This window comes from Odocoileus virginianus, chromosome 26 (assembly GCF_023699985.2).
Source record: "Odocoileus virginianus isolate 20LAN1187 ecotype Illinois chromosome 26, Ovbor_1.2, whole genome shotgun sequence".
Classification (NCBI taxonomy): Eukaryota; Metazoa; Chordata; class Mammalia; order Artiodactyla; family Cervidae; genus Odocoileus; species Odocoileus virginianus.
The window spans coordinates 4,599,740-4,627,032 of NC_069699.1; the positions used below are offsets into that span (position 1 = coordinate 4,599,740).

The following is a 27,293-nucleotide window of genomic DNA, read 5'->3' on the forward strand; positions in this document are numbered from 1 at the left end:
GGAAGCAACCTAGATGCCCATCAGCAGATGAATGGATAAGGAAGCTGTGGTACATATACACCATGGAATATTACTCAGCTGTTAAAAAGAATTCATTTGAATCAGTTCTAATGAGATGGATGAAACTGGAGCCCATTATACACAGTGAAGTAAGCCAGAAAGATAAAGACCAATACAGTATACTAATGCATATATATGGAATTTAAAAAGATGGTAATGATAACCCTATATGCAAAACAGAAAAAGAGACACAGATGTACAGAGCAGACATCTAGACTCTGTGGGAGAAGGCAAGGGTGGGATGTTCTGAGAGAACAGCATTGAAACAAGTATACTATCAAGGGTGAAACAGACCAGCCCAGGTTGGATGCATGAGACAGGTGCTCAGGGCTGGTGCACTGGGAAGACCCAGAGGGATGGGATGGGGAGGGAGGATCGGGATGGGGAACACATGTATATCCATGGCTGATTCACATCAATGTATGGCAAAAACCACTACAATATTGTAAAGTAATTAGCCTCCAATGAATAAAAATAAATGGAAAAAATAAAAAGGTAAAAAAGAAAATACACACCATGTTCACTGTAAGGCCCTGAGCATAACTGAGCCATCTTGGCCCCATGAGGCTCCTCCCGCCCTCCTGCTGACCCCACCCAGGACGGTACTGGGCAGTCAGTAAGTCGCTCAGTCATGTCCGACTCTTTGCGACCCCATGACTATACAGTCCATGGAATTCTCCAGACCAGAATACTGGAGTGGGTAGCCTTTCCCTTCTCCAGGGGATCTTCCCGACCCAGGAATCAAACCGGGGTCTTCTGCACTGCAGGCAGATTCTATACCAACTGAGCTATCAGGAAAGCCCCTCTGTCATTAGGCCCTTTGTAATTAACAGATACTGTTTAATAATCATTAGGACCAGGTGGCCTGCATGTTCTATTAGGCCACCAACAATGATGAATACTGGCATCCATGAGACCAGTTCAGTTCAGTTGCTAAGTCATGTCTGACTCTTTGCAACCCCAAGGACTGCAGCATGCCAGGTGAGACCAGTTACCCATTCATAAACTTGACTTAGGAAGGTACATCCTGCTTTCAAGCACCCACCCCAAACCCTAGGTTAACTCTAAAACCATCCCAATGTCCCTTTGGAGATGTGGAGTATAGCTGTGAATGCTTCTGGGTCACGATCCACCTGATCCAGACCCCACCCTGCAAGTTATCCTGTAATAACCTGGTCCATTGACTGTATAGAACTGCCTGCCTTGCTTTTCTCTCTCAAGATGCCTTCTCAGTTCAGTGGGCACGTTTGGTTCCCTCCATCCTCCAGCACTCATAAATACGAGAACAGCAATTGGGGGTTGCTAAAGACAGTGGGGGAGATGGAAGAAGGGGGTCAAATGGTAGAAACTTCCAATTATATAAATAAGTCATGGAGATGTAATGTACAACAGGTGACTACAGCTCATAATGTTTGCATATTAGAAAGCTGCTGAAAAAGTAAATCTTACAAGTTCTCATCATAAGAAAAATAACTATGTATGATAACAGATGTTAGCTAGATCTGTGGCAATCATTTCACAATTTACACAAATATGGAATTATACACCTGAAGCTAATATAAGTCCATTATATCTCAATTAAAAAAGAGGAGGGGGGAATTATGTAGCATGAAGACGATTCCACAGTCCACGGGTCTATCCTGATTTTGTCAAACGAGCAACTAGCTCTGATAACGCTCATGTCACCCGGGATTGGCCACCTGCAGCCTGGTGGGTCCCTGAGAAGAGCAACTGCCAGGAAGTGGAGACAGAACACAGAAGCCTCCCGGGAGCGGCCAGCGCGACGCAGGAGAGCCGGCGGCCAGGGAAGCCCCGGGACCCACAAGATTCTGTCGGGGGGGAGTCTGCAGACGGTGATCTCGGGATGTAGCCAGTTGCCTTAGCAACACTATCTCCATCCACAGTGATAAATTACCCTGCTCTCTTACAAATTCAGCTCACCTCTTAAACAATCAGTATCCTGGAAATAAGATGAGAGCAAGCAAATACCACCATACGTTGCGTTTGCCCTGAGGTCCCTACAGTCCTGGAGAAAATGCTAGACACTGGGATGGGGGCAAGGGTACCCAGGATTCCAAATTAAATGGAGAAGAAAAGATAAAGCTGATGAAAAGACACCTGAAAAAATTCTAAATCCCTTTCTGACTGTCATAACCAAATTCACCACATTATTCCCTATCTCTCGCCTCACTTGACTTCATAGAACCTGACATTTATTAATTATTTGATTTCTTTACTGTCTGTTCCACTAAACTTTCAGCTCCTTGACAGCAAAGGCTTTGTTTCATTTCCCACTGTGTCCTCAGAACTAGAATCCTGCCTAAAACACCACAGACCTGTAATAACATTTATCAAATGTGCAAATTAGTATCTCTCTGAGATTTTTTAAAAGCTCTTAATAAAGTGATGCACACATATTTTATACATCTTACATACACATTATATAATATATATATATATATGTATTTCATGTTTATTGGGGAAACTAGAAGCATTTTGAACAAAATTAGGACTAAGGCACAAATGATCACCATAACCACTATGATTTAAGTTCGTTTGGGGACAAGTTAGGAGGCTAAGATTAAGATTTATACACTATACATGAAACAGATAACCAGTAAGGACCTACTGTATAGCAAAGGGAACTACAGTCCATTATTTTGTAATAACCTATAAAGGGAAAAATCTGAAAAAGAATATATATGAATCACTGTGCTATATACCTGAAAGTAACATCATATTATAAATCAACTATACTTCAATTTAGAAAAAAAACATACACTAGCAAGCACAATTATTAAAAGAAACCCGATAAAAATCAAGAAGGTGAATGATCACTATCCATAACAGATACGATTGTACACCTGCAAAACCAGAGAAGCTACGACAAACAAAATAGCACAAGGCATTCAGATTTCTGGGAATAAACTCCACCCACAGAAAACAACAGTCTTGATATTTACAAGCCACTTCAGTCAAGATGCACTGTAAGGCAGAAAATATAAAGGGGGAAATTCTCATTTGCAAGAGCAATAAAAGGGATAAAATACTCAGCAGTTAAAACCACCACGGAGGCTAGGACTCAGAGCATTCATGGTGGAGGGCCCAGGTTCAATCCCTGGTCAGGGAACTAAGATCTCATAAGCCACACAGCAGCTCCCCCAAAATGGAAGATGCAGGAACATGTTACTTTAACTCTCCTGAGGGACATAAAAGAGTGCTGAAGTGAGTTGAAAGATGAATAGCTATGCTTTGATTCTCAAAAAGGACATCATTTAGACATCAGTTCTCAAGGAATATATAAATTTACTGCAAGTCTAATATAAAAAAAAAAAGCCCAAGAGGCGATCATGGCCATGGAGTTTTTAAGAATTAAACAAGCCTATTCTGAAGTTCCTACGGAAACAATCACCCAGGCAGAGCTGAAATGAAACATAGCTAAGATGTGCTGGCCTCATCAGAGACTGAAGCATACTCTAAAGTGGCAGTACATAAAATATTATAATTCTGGCACATTAACAGGCTGACAAATCAATGAGAAAAAAAAGGAAGACCAGAGATGGACCCACACACCTAATTTAGGATGCAGTTTAAGTGGCATTGCCTTATCAGTAGGAAAAAGACTATTCCATAAAAGGTATTGGAAAAATGAATAAGCAAAAATTTAAAACTCTGGATGGATGCTGTTCTTACTGTTTGCACCAAATTCCAGATCAAACAAAAATTCAAAAATTAAAATAGAATAAATTTTTGAAATATTTAAAGCATAAAAACAAAACTGATGGAAGTGCTCTAAAGCAGGATGGAGGCCATGCATAAAAATTCGCTAAACTTCACTGAACTGTAAACTTAAATGACTCATAAGTTTATGACCCCAAAATTCCACTCCTAGATATATACCCAAGAGAAATGACATGTCCACATAAAAACCTGTACACAAATTTTAGAGTAGTATTATTAATAATAACCAAAATATAGAAACAACCCAAATGTCCATAAGCTGATGAATATAAAAACAGAACGTGCAATGTTCGATTTAATATTATAATACAACCATAAAAAGGAAGTACTAACACATGTTATAACATGGATGAATCCTAAAAACATGCTAATGGAAAGAAACCAGTCACAAAAGATCTATTATATTATTCCATCCATGTGAAATGTTGAGAATAGGAGAAATCTATAGAGACAGAAAATAGATCGGTGTTACCTGGACCTCAGAGAAAAGAATGGGAAATTGAAAGGTTGACAGTTAAAAGGTATGGAATTCCTTTTTGATATAAATGTTCTAGAGCTGACTATGGCAATGCTTACACACGTCTGTGAATAAAAATAAAAAGTTTCCACATAAAAATAAAAAATTTAAACCAGAATAAAACATCCTAAATAAAGAACAACTGACAAATTAGGAAAGGCAAATATCCTTAATATATAAACAACTCCAAGAAATCAATAACACCTACTAAACAAAAACAGGCCAAAAAAAATGAACTGCTTTTATAAATATGAAATGATGCTTAGCCTCACTTAAAATAACATTAACATTCTGAGATACTGTTTTTCTTCAAGTATCTGGCAAGTGCAAAAGGTTTAAAAAAGAAGTCCATAAAAGCATAAAGAAAATTCCTCTCACAAACATCATGGGGGTAGTACAAATGGTTGTATCAAGCAACTCTCCACTCACGATCTTTATCTTCATTAAACACAACAGGGCACAGATAGTCCCTATAGTGTTGTTTATAAGCACAAGAAATTAGAAATACCCTAAATTTCTCATATTGCACTCCATATGCCAGCAAATTTTAAAAACTCAGCAGTGGCCACAGGACTGGAAAAGGTCAGTTTTCATTCCAATCCCAAAAAAAGGCAATGCCAAAGAATGTTCAAACTACCACACAATTGCCCTCATCTCACATGCTAGCAAAATAATGCACAAAATTCTCCAAGCCAGGCTTCAACAGTATGTGAACTATTAAATTTCAGATGTTCAAGCTGGTTTTAGAAAAGGCAGAGGAACCAGTGATCAAACTGACAACATCTGCTGGATCAAAGAAAAAGCAAGAAAGTTCCAGAAAAACATCTATTTCTGCTTTATTGACTATGCCAAAGCCTTTGACTGTGTGGATCACAACAAACTGTGGAAAATTCTTCAAGAGATGGGAATACCAGAACACTTTATCTGCCTCCTGAGAAACCTGCATGCATGTCAAGAAGCAACAGTTAGAACCAGACATGGAACAACAGACTGGTTCCAAATTGGGAAAGAAGAACATCAAGGATGTATGTTGTCACCCTGCTTATTTAACTTATATGCAAAGTCCATGATGCAAAATGCGGGACTGGATGAAGCACAAGCTAGAATCAAGATTGCTGGAGAAATATCAATAACCTCAGATACACAGATGACACCACCCTTATGGCAGAAAGTGAAGAAGTAAAGAGCCACTTGATGAAGGTGAAAGAGGAGAGTGGAGAAGCTGGCTTAAAACTCAACATTTAAAAAACAAAGATCACGGCACCCGAATACATCACCTCATGGCAAACAGATGGCGAAACAGTGAGAGATTTTATTTTCTTGGGCTCCAAAATCACTGCAGATGGTGACTGCAGTCATGAAATTAAAATATACTTGCTCCTTGGAAGAAAACCTATGACCGACCTAGACAGCATATTAAAAAGCAGTTTCCCCTTCAGTCAGTCTCTCCCATCAGGAAGCTTCCATAAGCCTCTTATCCATATCCCTCAGAAGGCAGGCAGAATGAAAACCACAATCACAGAAAACTAACCAAACTGATCACATGGACCACAGCCTTGTCTAACTCAGTGAAACTATGAGGCATGCTATGTAGGGCCACCCAAGACGGAAGGGTCATGGTGGAGAGTTCTGACAAAACGTGGTCCACTGGAGAAGGGAATGGCAAACCACCTCAGTATTCTTGCCTTGAGAACCCCTGAAAAGTAGGAAAAGGCAAAAAGATAGGACACTGAAAGATGAACTCCCCAGGTTGGTAGGTGCCCAATATGCTGCTACTGGAGATCAGTGGAGAAATAACTCCAGAAACAATGAAGAGATGGAGCCAAAGCAAAAACAACACCAGTTGTGGATGTGACTGGTGATGGAAGCAAGGTCTGATGCTGTAAAGAGCAATATTGTGTAGGAACCTGGAATGTCAGGTCCATGAATCAAGGCAAATTGGAAGTGGTCAAACAGGAGATGGCAAGAGTGAATGTCGACATCCTAGGAATCGGCAAACTAAAATGGACTGGAATGGGTGAATTTAACTCAGATGACCATTATATCTACTACTGTGGGCAGGAATCCCTTAGAAGAAATGGAGTAGCTATCATAGTCAACCAAAGAGTCTGAAATGCAGTACGTGGATCCAATCTCAAAAACGACAGAATGATCTGTTTCCAAGGCAAACCATTCAATATCACAGTAATCCAAGTCTATGCCTCAACCAGTAATGCTGAAAAGACTAAAGCTGAACGGTTCTATGAAGACCTACAAGACCTTCTAGAACTAACACCCAAAAAAGAGGTCCTTTTCATCACAGGGGACTAGAATGCAAAAGTAGGAAGTCAAGAGATACCTGGAGTAACAGGCAAATTTGGTCTTGGAGTACAGAATGAAGCAGGGCAAAGGCTAACAGAGTTTTGTCAAAAGAACACACTGGTCATAGCAAACACCCTCTTCCAACAACACAGGAGAAGATGCTACACATGTACATCACCAGACAGTCAATACTGAAATCAGGCTGATTATATTCTTTACAGCCAAAGATGGAGAAGCTCTATACAATCAGCAAAAATAAGACCAGGAGCTGATTGTGGCTCAGATAATGAACTCCTTATTTCCAAATTCAGACTTAACTGAAGAAAGTAGGGGAAACCACTGGACCATTCAGGTATGACCTAAATCAAATCCCTTACAAATTATACAATGGAAGTGAGAAATAGATTTAAGAGACTAGATCTGATAGAGTCCCTGAGGAACTATGGATGGAGGTTCGTGACATTGTACAGGAGGCAGTGATCAAGACAATCCGAAAGAAAAAGAAATGCAAATAGGCAAAATGGCTATCTGAGGAGGCCTTACAAATAGCTGAGAAAAGAAGGGAAGTGAAAGGCAAATGATAAAAGAAAAGATATACCCATTTGAAAGCAAAGTTCCAAATAGCAAGGAGAGATAAGAAAGCCTTCCTCAGTGATCAGTGCAAAGAAATAGAGGAAAATAATAGAATGGGAAAGACTAGAGGTCTCTTCAAGAAAATTAGAGATATCAAGGGAACATTTCATGCAAAGATGGGCACAATGAAGAACAGAAATGGTATGGACCTAACAGAAACAGAAGATATTAAAAAGACGTGGCAAGAATACACAGAAGACCTATACAACAAAGATCTTCACCACTCAGATAACCATGATGGTGTGATCACTCACCTAGAGCCAGACATCCTGGAATGCAAAGTCAAGTGGGCCTTAGGAAGCATCACTACAAACATAGCTAGTTGGAGGTGATAGAAATTCAGCTGAGCTATTTCAAATCCTAAAAGATGATGCTGTGAAAGTGCTGCACTCAATATGCCAGCAAATTTGGAAAAGTTAGCTGTTTTATACTTAGCCACAGGACTGGAAAAGGTCAGTTTTCATTCCAATCCCAAAGAAACGCAATCCCAAAGAATGCTCAAACTACCGCACAATTGCCCTGATCTCACACATTAGCAAAGTAATGCTTAAAATTCTCTAAGCCAGGCTTCAACAGTACATGAACCAAGAACTTCCAGATTCAAGCCAGTTTTAGAAAAGGCAGAGGAACCAGAGCTCAAATTGCCAACATTCACTGAATCACCGAAAAAGCAAGAGAGTTCCAGAAAAATATCTACTTCTGTTTTACTGACTATGCCAAAGCCTTTGAATGTGTGGATCACAACAAATTGTGGAAAATTCTTCAAGAGATGGGAATATGAGACCACCTTATCTGCCTCTTGAGAAATATGTATGCAGGTTAAGAAGCAACAGTTAGAACCAGATATGCAACAACAGACTGGTTCCAAATTGGGAAAGGAGTACGTCAAGGCTGTATATTGTCACCCTGCTTATTTAACTTACATGAAGAGTACATCGTGCAAAATGCTGGACTGGAGGAAGCACAAGCTGAATCAAGATTGCCAGGAGAAATATCAGTAACCTCAGATATGTGGATGACACCATCCTTATGGCAGAAAGTGAAGAAGAACTAAAGAGTCTCTTGATGAAAGTGAAAGAGGAGAGTGAAAAAGTTGGCTTAAAACTCAACATTCAGAAAACTAAGATCATGGCATCTGATCCCATCACTTCATGGCAAATAGATGAGGAAACAATGGAAACAGTGACAGACTATTTTCTTGGGCTCCAAAATCACTGCAGATGGTGACTGCAGCCATAAAATTCAAAGACAGTTGCTCCTTGGAAGAGAAGCTATGACCAACCTAGACTGCATGCTAAAAAGCAAAGACATTACTTTGCCAACAAAGTTCCGTCTAATCAAAGCTATGGTTTTTCCAGCAGTCATGTATGGATGTGAGAGCTGGACTGTAAAGAAAGCTGAGTGCCAAAGAATTGATGCTTTTGAGCTGTGGTGTTGGAGAAGACTCTTGAGAGTCCCTTGGACTGCAAGGAGATCCAACCAGTCTACCCTAAAGGAGATCAGTCCTGAATATTCACTGGAAGGACTGATGTTGAATCCTTTGGCCTTCCGATGTGAAGAACTGACTCATCTGAAAAGACCCTGATGCTGGGAAAGATAGAGGGCAGGAGGAGAAGGGGATGACAGAGGATGAGATGGTTGGATGGCATCACCGACTCAATGGACATGAGTTGGGTAAACTCCAGGAGTTGGTGATGGACAGGGAGGCCTGGCGTGCTGCAGTCCATGGCGTCACAAAGAGTCGGACATGACTGAGCTACTGAACTGAATTGATGAAGAGTCAACTCATTATAAAAGACCCTGATGCTGGAAGATTGAAGGCAAGAGGAGAAGGGGAGAAGCAGAGGATGAGAAGGTTGGATGGCATCACTGACTCAGTGGACATGAGTTTGAGCAAGCTTCTGGGAGATGGTGAAGGACAGGGAAGCCTAGCATGCTATAGTCCACGGGGTCACAAAGAGTCAGACAGGACTGAGTGACTGAAGAGCAACAAAATTGCTCATTAAGAGCATTCAGAGCTAAGCTATCAGGTGACAAGGAGGTCAGTTAGGACAAGAAGCCAAACTGAAAATAACAACTGGGCCTTTATTGACTTACTATGACAGTACATTCTGCCTTCCGCATCCACGAGTTCAACCAATGGCAGATGGCAAATAGCACTCAGCGCTTCCTGGTGGCTCAGTGGCAAAGAATCCACCTGCCAATGCAGGAGATTCGGGTTCAATCTGTGGGTCAAGAAGATCCCCTGGAGAGGGAAACAGCAACCCACTCCAGTATTCTTACCTGGGAAATCCCATGGTCAGAGGAGCCTGGCAGGCTACAGTCCATGAGCTCACAAAGAGTCAGACATGACTTAGCAACTGAACAACAGCAACAAACAGTGCTGAGCGCATGGTTGGCTGAAGCCACAGATGTGGGACCTGCAAACAGCAGGATCCCCTGTGGGCCTTGAGCATCCACGGGTTTCAGTATCCACAGCAGGTCCTGGACCCAATCCCCCACTGATTCAGAGGGGGATACCGTATAAGCCAGAGGCAGAACAGGGGAAACGGGGGCATTTTTCCCTACGGAACAGCACAAGGCGAGGGAAGGTCACATCTATGTAGGTGGCAGGAAGAGGCGATCCCCTCACTGCCAAGGGAGCGGGGAAAATGGTTACCAATGGAAAAGTCCCAAGGACTGAGTCAAGAGTAAAGTGTCTTCAAGTCCCCTCCTTTCATAAGGAGCTATCAGTAGAGGTGCCTGGCCAGGGCCCGAGGATAAGGAGGCCTGGGATGAGGGTGCTGAGACTAGCAATGCAGACGCTCGGAAGAGCACCAACTCTAACTCCCTCCAGACACAGCATCCAGTCTTGTTCTGGGAGGGCAGCTCCCCCGACGAGGCCCACCAAGTAAAGCCCGTGTAATTGCAGTGCTAGACCCAAGAGATCACACGTGGGATTCCAATCTGGAGCAGAGTCCTGAAAAAGAGGCGTCTTCAAGTGCCAGGGCTTATCCAGAACACTCTCTCGATGTCATAAAGAAAGAGTTCTTAAATGATCGATAAGGAGCCATTTCCAAATGAAAGAAGCGAAGTTCACAACAAGATATAACAAGTCCGTACCAATATGTACAATACATTATAGCTGGTGTTCTTTAAAACAAGACTTTTTTTTTAAAGAATATACATAAAAATATAGGCATATACAAATGTATGCGCCAACATATATACAGAACACACAAGAAGTTAGTAACAGTTGTTGCCTTTGGCCAAGGTAGAAGGCTGAGAGAGAGGAGACAGAAAGGAGAAAATGAAACCCTCCTATGCTGTAGGTAGGAGGGTAAGTGGGTGCAGCCACTATGCAGAACAGCGTGGCGGTTCCTCAAAAAACTAGAGTTGCCATATGGCCCAGAAATCCTGCTCCTGGGCGTATATCCAGACAAAACTCTAATTCAGAAAGATACACACACCCCTATTCATGATAGCCAAATCATGGAGACCACCTCAATGTCCCTCAACAAATGAATGATAAAGAAGATGTGCTACATATACACAGTGGAATACTATGCACCCATGAAAAGAATGAAATCATGCCATTTGCAGCAACATGAAGGAGAGTTTACATTAAGTGAAGTCAGTCAGAAAGAGAAAAAAAATACCATGTGCTATCACTTGCAGGTGGAATCTAAACTTTGCCACAAGTGAACTCACCTATAAAACACAATCAGGGACACGGCTGCCAAGGGGGAGATGGACGGGTTGGCAGCTGCAGACGATTATGTACAGGATGGATAAACAAGAGCCTGCTGTTAGCACAGGGAACTACACTCAGCATTCTGTGACCAACCATAGTGGAAAAAACATTAAGAATGGACACCTTCCCCGGTATCCAGACTCTCGTTCTTGAACCTCATCTACCAGTGCCTTCCGAGCGCAGGGTTTAACACGACTGTCACAGCTCCCGACCTGGTCCATAAAACTCTTCAGAATCTCAAGTGAAAAGTGCTGTGTGGTTATGAAGTATTGCGGCTGTGATTTCTGTGCCCCGGTGTTAGTAAATTCTAAATAACACGCCATCCTGTGATAACTTCTCTGTCAGTGAGAAACCTTTACCTTACCTTCTCATCTCCCAAGTGCTAGGCTGATAGATGTTTATTCTGGAGGTATGCTTAGAACAGTTTAACAACAGGCAAAAAAAAAACCCAAAAACCCACAAACACCAAGATTGATTCAACAGCGTGTCAGAAGGACAATTATTTTTATGCTGGAGATAAAAATTTGTAGTAAAATGACATAAATTCTGTTTTTCTCCCCCAATATAGGGCAGAAGTTTTTGTTTACTTTTAGGGTACTTAGTTTTCTTTTTCCCCCTACACTATGCAGTATGTGGGATTTAGATCCCTGACCAGGGGTGTCCCCTACATCAGGAGTGTGGAGTCCTAACCACTGGACCACCAGGGAAGGCCCTTAGAATTCTTATTTCAACACTCGTGGACAACCAGTGTAAACATCATATGTTTTCCATTGGAACCCCTCCAATATAAGGAAGGAAAAATACATTATGTAAGGAATCTCTCTGTAAATAAAAATACACAAATGTCTCCTCACAGATATAATTTAAGACTATATTCCTGGTGTGCAATGGTTAAGAATCCATCTGCTAATGCAGGAGACCCAGGTTCGATCCCTGGTCTGGGAAGATCCCACATGCCAGGGAGCAACGAAGCCCACGAACCACAACTGCTGAAGCCTGCATGCCTAGAGCCCATGCTCTGCAATGAGAAGCCACTGCAATGAGAGGCCTACACCCCACAACTAGAGAGAAGTCCCCACCTGCTACAGCTTAAGCAAAAGCAGTGAAGACCCAGAGAAGCCAAAAATAAATAAAATACCACGTGGCTGAAATACACATTTTCTGAAAAGACTATATTCTTGCACAAGAGAGACTAATCCTCAAAGAATGAAAGTAAACAGAGGGATGAAGAACCTTCAGAAAGAAATCCTATCGTGTTCTTTTCACTGTGACACTGGCTTCTGGTTTACAAACGACCGGAGCATCTCTGAGCTGGTGATCCATGTGTGCCCTCATTTTCACAGGCTAAGCTGAGATGACTCGCCCAAGGGTCACAGAACAGGTCACAGACTCAGAACGCAGACCCACAACTTCACATCGGTATCCCCCAGCCCCACAGTCTCTGCCATGAACTCATTATCTACACAGGCAGGTTTTTTTCTCTATGAAATGACATATGGGACAAAGTGTTAATATATCAATACTTCAAAGCTATAAAAACCCAAACTCCCTTCGTTGCCTTTAGTGCCAACCGTAAGCTGGGGATAATGTGCACAAGTACCTGAGAGACTTCTCTGGGGGTGCAGCAGCTAAGACTCCCGATGCAGGGGTCCTGGGTTCAACCCTTGGTCAGAGAACTACGATCCCACATTGTGCAGCTAAGACTGGGCACAGGCAAATAAACAAGTAAAAATATTCTAAAAGGGGGGAAGAAAAGAGGGTATCTGAGCCGGAGCAAAGCTAGGTGCCAAGAGCACTGTGCGTGCATGCTAAGTCATTCCAGTCATGCTGGATTCTGTGCAACCCTACGGACACTAACCCGCCAGGCTCCTCTGTATGGGATTCTCCAGGCAAGAATACTGAAGTGGGTTGCCATGCCTTCCTCCAGGGGATCCTCCTGACCCAGGGATTGAACCCATGCCTCCTATCTCTCCTGCATTGGCAGGCGGGTTTTTTTTAACCACTGGCAAGGAGCACCATTCCTGCCCTATTCACTAGGTAGAAATGCAGGTACGATTCTGAGTCTGGAGTGGTGACAAGGAGCCTGTATGGATGACTCTAAGCACCTGGCTGAGATGGCTCCAGGGTGGGGCTTCTGTGGGCTCAAATTTGGGCCCAGCTGCTTCTCTGCAGGAGCTGATCACATGGCTCAGTCCCCGAGGCCTCATGTCCTCACTGGTACGCAGGGATGAGACCCACTTGATAGGGCAAGGATGCAGAACATACCTGTTAGCATCTGACAGGTGGGAGCTCCCTCCACCTAGGGATGGGTGTACGTACTGAAACCCAGGGCCCACGTGAGGAATCAAGACAGAGGAAGAACACCCTAGGCACCACAGGCTGGGCTTTGCCACCACCCAAGGCTTCAATAGACCACAGTCAGAATCTCCAACAGAGTGGTCCCATCAGCCACGCTACCCTCAAAGCCTCGCTCACCTCTCGGCACAGGCAACCCCAGGGGCAAGACACCTTTCCCCCCACGCCTGACAAACTCCAGCTGGCCCAGAGCTATCCCAGGGAGCCCACCTTTGAGGTCAGAAGAGCTGGATTTCCAATGCCAGGCTTGCCATGTTGAAAAACAAACCCAAGAGCTTGGAGCCCATGTGGACAACTCTCTGTACTAAATCACCATCACACAGTGAAAAATCGAAGGAGAGCTTTCAAGTGCTGCGACCGAACAGAACCTAACTTTACGGGGATCTGTACTGGGTTCAACACTGTTGCTCACAATGTTAGGTTCAGGGGCTTCCCTGGTGTTCCAGGGGTTAAGACTCCGTGTTTCCAATGCAGGCGGCGTGGAGTCAACCCCTGGTCAGGGGATAAGATTTCACACGCTGCAGGGCAACTAAGCCCTAAGAGGCTCAGATTATTACAGGGAGAAAGTCCACATACCGTAACAAAGCCCCAGCACAGCCAAAATAGAAAAGAAAGTAAGCAACAGATTAGGGTTAAAAGGAAATAGGAACTCTGTGGTACCATGTAGTATCCTTTGATTTGTAACTGGAGGAAAAAAAAACAGCTGCTTCTCTACTGTTTTCCTTTGTATCCTCTTAGAAAACTTGTGAACTGTCTTCTATCCCTTTTAGGAAAGTTTTTTTCTGCTCTCCTGACGGTGGCCTGTTCACAGCCATTTGCAAACTGCTTGCCCAGGTAGAAAAAACAATCAAAGTCCTTTGGAGCTTTGATTTTTCAATCTCTAATAAGAAAGGGAGACTGCTCAATCTCCAATATGAAAGCAAAAGCAAAAGATGGTACACCTTTAAAATGAACTAGAGGGACTTCCCTGATGATCCAGAAGTTAAGAATCCGCCTTCCAACATGGGATGCGGGTTTGATCCCTGGTCCAGGAACTGAGATCCCCCATGCCATGGTGCAACTACTGAGCCCACGCGCTCCAGAGCCCGAGAGCCACAACGAGAAAGCCCCTGCCAGGCAACAAGAGAAGCCCCAGCACCAGAAACACCCAGTGTGGCCAAAGTCAAAAAACATTTAAATAAAAATAATAGGAGAAGGAAATGGCAACCCACTCCAGTATTCTTGCCTGGAAAAGTCCATGGACAGAGGAGCCTGGCGGGCTGCAGTCCATGGGGTTACATGACTGAGCGTGTGTGCACGAGGGTGGAGGGAGATGGGTTGGTAGCAATAAAGTGGTAGAACTAAAAATAATAATAATAAAGTGAACCAGACAAAACTTGGATCAAAGCAATGGAAAATGATCATGGTTCTTGCAGGGAGGCAGCTAAGGAAGGTGAGTAGTTAAGGGAATCTTGTCATTTACATGCAGGTCTGTCGTGACGAAGCACCCAGTGAGGGTGGGAGACAGGCGTGACCACAGCTCCTCTGCTCAAAGAATGAGATGTTTTAAATGATGAAGGAGCCCTGTCTTATACTGAAATGCTACTATGAGCCACTAGGGGAAAAAACAACATCCTTCACAAAAATAACAAAGAATCCGTTTGCAAAAGCACACAAGTTTCAAGGATAGTCTGAGAGTCAAAGGGCGAACTTAGCTAAGTTCCCTCTTTGTCAATATCCTAAATACGTTATTATCTTGTGGGCCGGAGGCACTGATAGGAAGGCTCCTTGTATTAAATTGCCACCTGGGGTAAAAATAGGCACAAGTCTTTTCTGTCACAGAACTCCGACAGAAAATATTCAGCCATTCTGCTTCCTTCTGAGGCAACACTTCAAAGACGTCTGATTCATGCATTTTCTGTGTGCCAGAGAGTCAGAGACAGACAGAGGGTCCCTCACCACCCATATCATTTTTCTCAGCAACAACCTAAAGATCTAGGGTAACTTTTCCAGGGGTACCGGTGACGTGCAGAGACCAGAGGGTGCAGGTCCATGTGGAAGCGGGAGCCAGCCCACACGGGCTTCACCTTCTGGTGAATTCTTACTGCCATTAACACCTGTAGCACCAAATAATTTTCATACTAGTTTAACCAACCACCTAGACTATCCAGTCCCTGGACAAGAACCAGGGCTGCTACATCATTCCATACTCACATCAGAGGCCAGCAGCTGGACCCAGGGTCAGTGCGATAACTGAGCCTGATCTGACTGCTAACAGTCAAGTTTGGTGAGCTTCCCAGAAACGGGCCCCAGGACTTTTTAGAGCAGACAAGCATAGGAAGACTTCAGCAGGAGTATGACAGTCTAGGGTGCTTGCAACAGTTCATCTTATGTGTCAACTCAGCTGGGCCACAGTGCCCAGATATTTGGGCAAACACATTCTGGATTTTTCTGTGAGGGACTTGGATGAGATACACAGTTAAGCTGGTGGACTCTGAGCAGAGCAGATTGCCCTCCACAATGTGGGTGGGTCTCATCCAATCAGTTGATGGCCTGAATAGCACTAAAGACTGACCCATCCCGATCAAGAGGAGATTCTGCCGGTAGACAGCCTTCAGACTCGAGCCATGGCCCTGGCTCTACCCTGGGTCTCCGATTTGCCAGCCCACCCTGCAGATTTTGGACTTGCCAGCATCCATACTCACAAGAACCACCTCTTTAAAATAAACCTCCTTCCTTCCCCGGCACCCCCATCATCACCCACCCCCTACCGGCTTTGTCCCCCTGGAGAACTCTAATACAGTGGCAACCTCTGGGAGTCTACCAGCTTGTGATTTAGCTGCTCACACTCTGCTGACGGCAGTGTGTTTCTCCACTACTACTGCTCCACCACTTGGCATCTCTGGGCTTCCCATTCGCTCTCTAAAGTGGCATCAGATCTCTGTTCCCACTGAAGACCACCTCCAAGTCCAATGGCCAGGCTAGAGGGCAAGGCGGTGACAGCTGGTCTAATAGCTTTGTTCAGAATCGAGGAGTCACATGGCAGGAGACTCAACAGGCTGGTCATCAGTCATCACTCAAACCACCTCCTGTGTTTATTTAAAAATCACCAGTGACAAGGGTGGGGGTTGGTCAAAGAAATCAATATACTATTCATACCAGGTATAGAATCCCAGTGTCTCCTGCATAGACTGACCTATGAATCAGGAACCCCACATTTTGCACAACTACCAGCTTAGGAAGTGACACCTGGGTCGGAATCAACCACTCATTACCTGTGTGACCTCTGGTGACAGCCTCTCTGGTGTGTCAACTTGGCAGTGAGTCAACTGCTCATCTAAATGTTTCTGCGAGGTCTTCTGTAAGGGTGATGACAGTTCACAATCGGGTGGCTTGAAGTGAGAGAGACTACCTAGATAATCTGGATGGGCCTGGTTCCACTGAGAGGCCTTACGGGCAGAGCTGAGGCTTCTCTGAAAAAACAGTTTGGTGAGTACACAGCTACCTGGACCAGTGCCTGAGAACCAGGCCCACAACTGCACATAAGCCAATTCTTTGGAAAGATCTCTTCACATGTGTTTTCTACTGGATCTGTTTCCCTGATGGAACCCTGGTTAATGAAGACCCCTTCTCTTTGCCTTAACCTCTGCCTCAGTTTTTCATCTATAACAATATCTATAACATCTATAGACATGGAACAACAGACTGGTTCCAAATTGGGAAAGGAGTATGTCAAGGCTGTATATTGTCACCCTGCTTATTTAACTTATATGCAGAGTACATCATGCGAAATGCCAGACTGGATGAAGCACAAGCTGGAATCAAGATTGCCAGGAGAAACATCAATAACCTCAGATATGCAGATGACATCCCCCTTATGGCAGAAAGAGGAACTAAAGAGCCTCTTGATGAAAGAGTGAAAAAGCTGGCTTAAAACTCAACATTCAAAAAACAAAGATCATGGCAACCAGTCCCACCATTTCATGGCAAATAGATGGGGAAACAATGGAAACAGTGACAAACTATTTTCTTGGGCTCCAAAATCACTGCAGGTGGTGACTGCAGCCATGAAATTCAAAGACACTTGTTCCTTCGAAGAGAAGCTATGACCAACCTAGACAGAATGCTAAAAAGCAGAGACATTACTTTGCTGACAAAAGTCCGTCTAGTCAGAGCTATAGTTTTTCCAGTAGTCGTGTATGGATGTGAGAGTTGGACTATAAGGAAAGTTATAGTCCAAAGAATTGATGCTTTTGAACTGTGGTGTTGGAGAAGACTCTTGAGAGTCCCTTGGACTGCAAGGAGACCTAACCAGTCCATCCTAAAGGAAATCAGTCCTGGGTGTTCACTGGAAGGACTGATGCTGAAACTGAAACTCCAATCCCTTGGCCACCTGATGCAGAGAACTAACCCACTGGAAAAAAGTCTGATGCTGGGAAAGATTGAAGGCAGGAGGAGAAGGGGATGATGGAGGATGAGATGGTTGGATGGCATCAATGACTCTATGGACATGAGTTTGAGCAAGCTCCGGGAGTTGGTGATGGACAGGGAAACCTGGCGTGCTGCAGTCCATGGGGTCACAAGGAGTCAGACACAACTGAGCAACTGAACAGAATAGAATAGTGAAAGAAAAATTAAGCCTGGCAAGAGAATCAACTGAGGGTAAAGAAGGAATTCTGGGAGAAGTTGGGATAGAAGTGGGAAAAGGGGGATTAGCATTGTAACCAGCAAGACCAGAACCTATCTTCCAATCGAGTGCAGGATACCTAAGGTGAAGAACAAAACTGTGTGCACCCTGAGCTTGCTGGGGGTCCAGGCAGTTAGTCCTTCTGGGGTTAGTTCTGCCCTCAGGTCCCCTCCTCCGACTCTTCTCCCCAATCTCCAGCACCCTCTTCCAGCTGTCCCCCGTGGTGCCCGGAGTGGGCAGAGATTCCTTCCCTCAGGGGAGCAGCTTGGGAGAGAGCAAGTCAAGGGTTAAGAGGGGATGGGACCTCATTATTTTGCTTTTGCCATTATTCACCCGAAATACTGCTAATGCCCAAATCTCTCACACTGGTTTCTTAGAGGATCTCCGAGGGGTTCCATGGACCACACCAGTGTTTGTTTCAAACTGCACGGATACAGAAGCTGATAAAAAGAGACTGCAGCAGCGGTGATAAATACTCACGATTCCAAGGCAATGTGCTTTGTAATAAATGTCCATGCCACCTTCTCTAGTAAACCTGCACTAATAAAGCACTGTTTTTATGTAGTGGGGATCTACACTATTTTTCTTGAAAATAATACTCGGCTACTTTAAAAACCTTTGAGGATCACTGCTATTAAGGAAGTCCATGTTACCATATTTTGAAAACTGAAGTCTGGGGCTGACTTCCTTTGAGAGGTTGCAAATCAACACTCCCAATGCATGCAAGAGTTACTGGCCATCACTGATTCAAAAAGTACACAGGAGAATTAATTTGGGATTTTAAAAAATAATAATCATCCTGTTCACACAAAGGAAAAATGCACTTGCAACTCTAAATGTGGTTTCCCTGGTGATGGGCTGGGCTGGATTCAGCGCTGCCAGTACTGAGTGCTACCTTGCACTGATTGACTAATAACATACTTCAGGGTGCTGACAGCTCCCGCTTCCAGAGCAGAGGCTATACATCAATCAAGATTTCTAAGCAGGCATTCACTATAACTGTGACACCGGAATCAAACCGAACCATCCTGAAGAGAGAGTATTGAGTCAGCACTGTTGCCAAAATCTTGGCTCCTCGTCCATTGATCCCAAACAGAAACAGAGTCTGGAGGAAACAGAAAAGAATAGCTTTATCCTTTTTACTTAGACAAAGAGCACACATCGCAGGCAGGTACCTCAAGAACTGTGCTCACTTCTCTCAGGAATTTCTGTAGCTGTTCAGTCGCTCAGTCATGTCTGACTCTTTGCAACCCCATGGACTGTAGCCCACCAGGCTCCTCAGTCCATGGGGTTCTCCAGGCAAGAATACTGGAGTGGGTTGCCATGTTCTCCTCCAGGGGATCTTCCCAACCCAGGGATCGAACCCATGACTCGGGCATTGCAGGTGGGTTCTTTACCACTGAGCCACCAGGGAAGCCCACTCTCAGGACTACAGAGAGGTTTTATATCCTCATAAAGGTCTTCCATTTTTTCTCTTTTGCAGAGTCTCAAAACGGCCATACCTGGCCTCAGGAAACTCAGTAACCAGGCCTGGTGTACCCAAAGTTACGAGCCTCTGACCTTCTTTTAAAACGCAGACTGCTACAAAAGAGTATGGGGGAGAAGAACGCCAGATGCAGACGATAACTCAGATAAAGTCAGAGTAATAAACTTTGTTTAGCTTTATGAAGAACGAGTCTAGCTGCAAGTGTTTGTCAGCAGTAACAGCTAAAGAATAACCAAGATTGTTTAACTCTTGCAGACCTGTGTGGCTGGTATGTATCAAAGGCTATTTATTCATTTTTGTTTTTGCTGCAAAAGTACCATTTGTGAAGATGGCAATTCATTAAAGCATCTTTCCTTTTATGTTTTAAGTAAACATAGTGCAATTACATGAAGAAATATACATATATGTGTGTGTGTGTATATATATATATGAATTCACACCGCTGGAACCACATAAACACACTCTGCTCCACACATTATATTCTGTGAAAGGTTTATTAATATTTAAGGCCACATTAAAGGACACAACTTCAGTACAGTTTATCTTCCCATTAAACACCAGGGCAGCACAAAGCCTTTCATAAAATGGGTATGTGGCTGGAAGCAAGCTATTTAACAATAAAAAAAAGTTTAAGAGAAGGATAATTTCTATCGGTCAATAAATTATCACTGAAGGCTTAATTAAATCTAAATTTATGCCTCACATGCACCCACTACAATTTCATACCAATGACTTTTTTGCTCACCGAGCTACAGAATCCAAAGTCTATCTATTGAACTAGGTGCATTTAAGTCTCAAATGTCACAACTAAAAAAATTATTTGGTCAAAACCACAAGAACCAGGCTCTACAATGCTTATTCTGTTGCTCAAATATTTGCTATGTCTGGGCCAATTACCATATTTGGACTTGAAAAATTTTAGTAAGGTCTTTCTTTAGAGAATGTTCTTAATTCTAAGCCACAGAAGAAAATAAAACCTGTTGGAGATGACAAACAGCCCACACATACACACAGTTCTGAGCAGACACACACACACACACTCTCATGTGAGCAGATATTCAGATCACTTCCCCAGTAGCCACTCCTGGGAAACAGCAGTGAAGAATTAAGAAAGGGGAAGACCTCTGATTTTCCTACTTCTTGTTCTTCAATTCACGTATGCAGGTGTACACACACACACACACACACACGTATAAACAGGTATGAGGGGCTTTCCTGGTGGTCCAGTAGTTAAGAATCCGCCTGCCAATGCAGGGGACAAGGGTTCAATCCCTGGTCCAGGAAGATGCTACCTGCCACGGAGCAACCAAGTCCATGGGTTGCAACCGCTGAAGCCCTCACACCTAGAGCCAGCGCTCCACGACAGAAGCCACCGCAACGAGAAGCCCGCGGCAACAAAGGCCCCGTGCGGCCAAAACAGTAATTAAAACAGGCCTGAGAGATGTGTTTTCTCAGAAAGCATCTAGCACACAGGCATTTTATAAAAGTCACCCTGCACTTGTACCAACTGAACTTCTGTCCATTTAAATAAATGTGAACCACCTTAAAGCCTGTTATAAAGTCACTAAAAGTATACAAGTTAAAATACAAGTGAATACCACAGAGGTCAATCATAAAATGCTTCCAAGCACGAGGTTCAAATGGATGTTTAAGAACATATTAGCGTCTATTTATAAAACAGTTCCAGCGGCACATCCAGAGGTTCACTCTCCTTGCTCTTCCCTCGGTCGCATAATTACCCAGGTACACACCCCCCCCAAGTGCTCTCAGAGTCAGAGGGGACCATGTCAATATCTGACTCAACCCTCGACCAATCACCAACCACCTCGTATGGTGATGCAAGCAACCCCTGATGCCTACGAAATTCCATTTCTAAAGCCTTCTGTTAGAAACTGGGTCCTTCAATCAATGTGTCCAACCAACATACCCACCAATTTCTGCTAGGGCTAGAAGATGCAAAGATGAATAAGACATGGCTTTCAGCATAAAAATCCAATGCCTGGCACATAATAGATGCCCAATTAATAGCTGAAGAATGGGTAGAGGCATGACTGAATAAGCAAGCTCACAGCCCCTGGTGGTTCAGTGGTTAAGGTCTGATGCTTCCAATGCAGAGGCATGGGTTCAATCCGTGGTCAGGGAACTAAGATCCCACATGCCACGGGGAGCAGCCAAAAAAAAAAAACCAAAGATGAACGTAGGGGCCATGTTTGTACATTATTCTCTATCCTGACTGTCTCATTTTATCTACACGTCCAAGTGGAAATGATACTTATGTGACTTTTATCTTAAATTGCTATATAGCAATTCAGCATGTTAAGTGTATTATTGTTTATTCAGTCATTCCCAGAATGCTTTGTGTAGAATCTATCACTTTACTAGTATCAGCAGCTTAACCCAAATTAACTTTCCTCTTCTACCCCCAATTCAATGAATTATTTCCTCAGAATACAGTTCCCAACACGGAATTTATGGGTCAATGGCAACGAACACCTTCTTTGTGCTTAGTTGTCCTTATTTATCACCAAACTGCAGCAGAAAGAAAATATGCAGCACTACCAATATTTCTTACCACCGTAACCTATAATTATTTCGAGTAAGCTGGCAGACAAAATAAACTTGATTTCCATTTGCTGAACTGCTAAGGAGGATAGCCCTGTTCTTCACAATGATGTCATGTCTCAAATTTTCTGTCTTCATCTCTCCTCACCACTTCCAGAGAGAACGCTGTGAACTGACCTTTGGGATCTCAATATTTTGGATGATCACCATTTAATCTTTTACACTGTCCCTTTATTCTTACCCATGCTGTGGCATTCCATTTAATATTTATTCTGTTGCTTGTGGCTGGGCTATTCTCCTTTTGTTCTTTAGCTATTCAGGCAAATCTGTCTTGTGGACAATAATTTTCTGGCTTGCCTCAGTGGCTATAAGTTCATCTTCCTGGTACAGCTGGGTTAAAAATGGTATTCCATTTTCTTCTAGTGATTTTGTGAATAAATATAGTGGAATCCAAAAGCCAAGGCACCTTTATACTTTGAGATGAATAGACTTTTAAAACTGCAGAACTTTCTGGTCAGAGTGCAATGTTCTCAGTTCCCAAGGTGGACTGGCCCATATCATGAAAGGAGAGATGTCACAGGACAATTACTCTTCTCCAATCAGGAGAAAGCTGGGTATGAAATCTGAGAATCGAAACCTCCACCTCCTTCTTAGGTGTCCACCACCCTGCAACCCTCAACTGCCAGTGTTTTATACACATCTCAACAAGCTGGCTCAGAATGAATTTTCAGTAAGAAAGGTCATCACAAATGTGAAAGCAATCACCTGAAGAAGATACCTGGTTGTCACCCAGAAGTACAACAACCAAATCAGAACGGCTATGGAGGCAGGTCACCTAATTATCTTCCTTGTAATGAAACTCCCTAGTAAATTTCAAAAATTTCCCTCCATTGATGGAAAATGGAGAGAAAATGATATGGTAAGGAAAAAAGCAGCACATATATAGTCATTTACAAAGTTGAGATTATACTTGAGAATTTTTACGTATCTTGGACACGACTGAGTGACTAACATATATGTAACTTATATGTTAAAAAAGAAGTAAATTCACCTGAAACTAATACAACCTTGTAAATCAATTATACCTCAATTTAAAAAATAAAGCAAAATAAAAGCTAAGAAAAGAAAATGGGTATGACTGATTTTGGAATCTCAAAAAATAAAGTGTTAAAAAGAAGAAGTAAAAAAAGAAGAAGTAAATTCATTGAAAGGTTAACAGTGCTTATGTGAAGGGAGGTAAGATTATGAGTTATTCTAATCTTTAGATTTCTTTTGCATTATATACTTCATATGATTAAACATTTCTACATACACATATCCAAAGCACATACTTTTATCCTTTTAAAATCTTGAATTTCTAAAAATGGATGTAGAGAAGATTTTGGCATTATACTGAAGCAAATGCTAGTATTAAACCAAATACCCAAATTTTTATTTCGGCTACTGCTCACTAAACACAAGGACCTCCCTTTTTTCATATGTACCAGGACTCCTATCAATAAGTCTGAGATTCATTACTGCACATTTAAAAGAATTCTCAAGATAACACAAACTTGCTTTTTCTTTTCTTCTTAGGGTTTAAGTCTCTAAATTACTTGCAAAAAACAGTTGCAATGAGGTTTACATAAAAGCAACATGATGGTATTGTGGTTACACTGTTTTCTTTTTAAGTCCTTACCCACTGGATAAATATTGAAACATTTATTGGCAGTAATAAAATATTTAAACTTCCCTTAAAATACTCAAGCCAAAAAAAGTGCTGAGGGAAAGAGATCAAACAAGAACAAAAGAGGATTGAAATTATTTAAGTTGGGTGGTGGGGACCATTATTCTATTCTGCTTTGTGTACATTCAAGGTTTTTCCATAACAGAGCTTTTTGAAAATGTGCTATAAGTGAAAAGCCATATACACAAGTGCAGCAAATGATTCCTTATTTCACCCAAGGTAGCAAAGTTAAGATCATACACACTTTTTTATTTCTCCCCCCCATCAGGGTGACTATTTCAAAGGGTGCATTTGACTCTGTACCTTCTCCTTATTAGGCAATAAAAAGTATATGCATGTGTAAATCTATCCAAAAATGTCTTTCATATGCATCTGAAGACTTGAGTCAGAAGATTTCAGATTTTCTGTTCTGGGCCAGAATTAGAACAAGATAGCCAACTGACATAGCACTCCTTGGCTTATGACACTTAAAAAATAAAGCAAGAGGCATGCTAATTCTGACAGCAACCAGACCTATTCTAGGAGCCCCATTCTCCTGCTTGACACAGAGTGAGGACTCGGCGACTTCTCAAAAAGGACCAGCTGGTCTCCACGTGAGATAGCTGCAGGGCAAAAAGCCTCAGTACTCAACACAAGTTAGATAGGCAAGACCGCAGGACTTCCCCGGTGGTCCAGTAGCGAAGACTCTGTGCTCCCAATGCAGGGGCCCAGGGTTCAATCCCTCGTCAGAGAACTAGATGCTGCGCACCGAAACTAAAGAAGATCCCACACACCACAACTGACATCCGGAGCAGCCAAATAAATGAATGAAAAATTCAAAAATAAAAAAGAAATAAAAACAAGACCATGATCATTTATTTTATACAGTCGGTTCTCGGAAATAGTTGCAGAGGATGACATGAACACCAAAGACCCTGGGAGCCCCAAACTGATGACTTCCCAGCCAATCAAAAGTAAAAACAAAACATAACCCCTAGGGGACTCTCAGCAGAAGGGTTTTCCTGTACATTATCACATGTGATCCCTTGAGAAGCTGGGAGGGCCTGTGTCATTTCCATTTCACAGATGCAGAAATGTGGGTTCCAAGCTTTAAGGCAATAAAGTCTTCTGCCTCCAAGGACAGAATTCTTTTCACTGGCTCACACCCCCTCGAAGTGTGTGGGAGGGTAGCACTTCATAAAGTGAAGGAGAAAACGGGAAATCAGCTTTAGGTCCAACGCTTTCTGAATTTCAAAACGCCCTCGATGATTTCCTGATTATCCACTTTATGTTCTTTCTCTTTGCTATGAGCATGGAGACTTCACCGGCCAGCCCTTCCACCTCCCTCAAGTTTCTATGGGCTTGTGTCCTTTGCTCTCTGAGCTTGGGTAGCAGAGGTCTCCTGACAATTCACTTAACCCACGAAACAGAAATAATTATTTGTTTAAAACCAGGAGGAATCATGATGGCTGTGTCTGGGAGGTTTGCTTCTGGTCCTCTCTCTCCATCCATCAAGACAGTACTCAAGAAAAGGAGCTGGGGATCGACATTGCAGCCCCCACCTTCCACAGACACTCCACCTAAGGGGAGAACAAGGCCTACCTCTCTGACTTCGTGAAGCTGGCCGGAATACTGACTCTTGGCTCTTCGGGCGGCGGCAGGCGACTTGTGATGCGTGATTGTGACGACACCAGGGGCCCCGGCGCTGAGGTGTCTCTGGCTACAGGGAGACGCAGAATTGGATGTTCCATGGGGGAGCAAAGTGAGACTTCGGCTTCGGGAGCTTGGAGTCGTCTAGAACAAGCAACAGGCATCAAAACTCAACAACCAGCCTGCAGAACACAACCAAGCATTGCCTTCCATTTATGCTGGACCTCTCAGGCCTTCCCCTTCATCTTTAAGAGAGATGAGGGCCTGGGGAGTACATGCTTTCATCTTACACTCACTCAGGCCAGAGAGACCATCCCCACTAACTATGCTTCTGGCCTCACTTCCGGCAGGGTCTCCTGCCCCAAACTATGGCTATGGAGAGCTGCTCCAAGGCCTTCAAACGCCACAGGCTCTCAGAGGTCTGTGTTCCTCTTCCTAAATACCCTCCCCTCCTGCTGGTAAAGCCAGCTGAGCGCTCAGTGTTGTGTGAAGCATTCCCTGTATGTCTCAGCCTCTCTGCTCTCCTATTCCACTACACTGAGGCTATGTTTATTATCCAGCTAAATTATATGAGATTCTTTCAAACTCATCTTTATACCCCCAAGACCTGGCACATCATGATTGTTTAATTTATTAGGTACTTAATACATGTTTGCTGCATGAGAACTAAGAATGAATGTATTAAGTTATCCACCAATTAATCCCCATTTGTCCGTGCACTGCTGGTATTTCATCCTATTGGGACATATCATCCAAACAGTAACTGGGCACAAGGACAGCATCTCAACTTAGTGGCAATAAATTTTTCAATAACATGTTGGGATAACTGGGCAGCCAACTGAAAAACAAAGTCAGATTTATCTCTCAGATCACAGACCCCAAACAGATCAAAGACTAAGAAAAAAGAGAGAGAAAACACTAGAAGAAAACAAATCCAAAAGTTGACCTAAAAATTGACAACTTCTACATGGCTAAAAGTGAAAGTCACTCAGTTGTGTCTGATCTTTGCGAACCCCATGGACTATACAGTCCAAGGAATTCTCCAGGCCAGAGTACTGGAGTGGGTAGCCTTTCCCTTCTCCAGGGGATCTTCCCAACCCAGGAATTAAACCTGCATCTTCCACATTGCAGGCAGATTCTTTACCAGCTGAGACACCGGAGAAGTTCAAGAATACTGGAGTGCAGAGCCTATCCCTTCTCCGGCAGATCTTCCCAACCCAGGAATCGAACCGTGGTCTCCTGCACTGAAGGTGGATTCTTTACCAGCTGAGCTACCAGGGAAGCCTTCTGCACAGGAAACAAATTTTAAAAACCCACTCCTGCCACCAACAAAGTCAACCAATAAACCAGAAAAAATATTTTCAACTAGCTTCACAGAAAAAAGGTTCATCATTCTAATTTGTAAGTAGGAACAGCATTTCTAGGAATTGATGAGAATAGCACAGTATTCTAGTAGGGCAAGATATGAATAGATAGTTCACACAAAAAACATAAATGGCCCTTAAGCCATATGAAAATGTGTTCAACTCTACTCAAATGATAAATGTAAATTCAAACCACATTTAGATATACCATCTTTCACCCATCGGATTGTAAAAACCCAGAAGTGTCAGTATGCAGTCTGCTGACAGACCGTGGAGAGACAGCTTTGCAAGAGTGTCAAGTGGCAGAAACCCTGAGGAGGGCAATCTGACAGGACCTGTCCCAGTTACAAGTGCACTTTCCCGTGACCCAGCAACGTCCTGTTGGGGAATGTCTCCCCCACACACCTGCACCCAGGTATAACGGCATCTGTAGTCACCAAAGTCGCGTGTTAAACGGCAAAGGACAGGAACCAACCTAAATATCCCTCCATGTGGGATAGGTTAATAAGACACAACACAC

General features: G+C 43.2%; 1 protein-coding gene across 1 annotated transcript in view; it reads right to left on the reverse strand.

The window, feature by feature from the left end:
• The window catches only part of OSBPL10 (oxysterol binding protein like 10), a 308,993-nt gene that overhangs the window by 141,103 nt on the left and 140,597 nt on the right, over positions 1–27,293 (reverse strand). Inside the window, 1 exon segment of the mRNA XM_070455303.1 lies at positions 25,362–25,553. Within this exon segment, the coding sequence (XP_070311404.1) occupies positions 25,362–25,553 (192 nt within the window).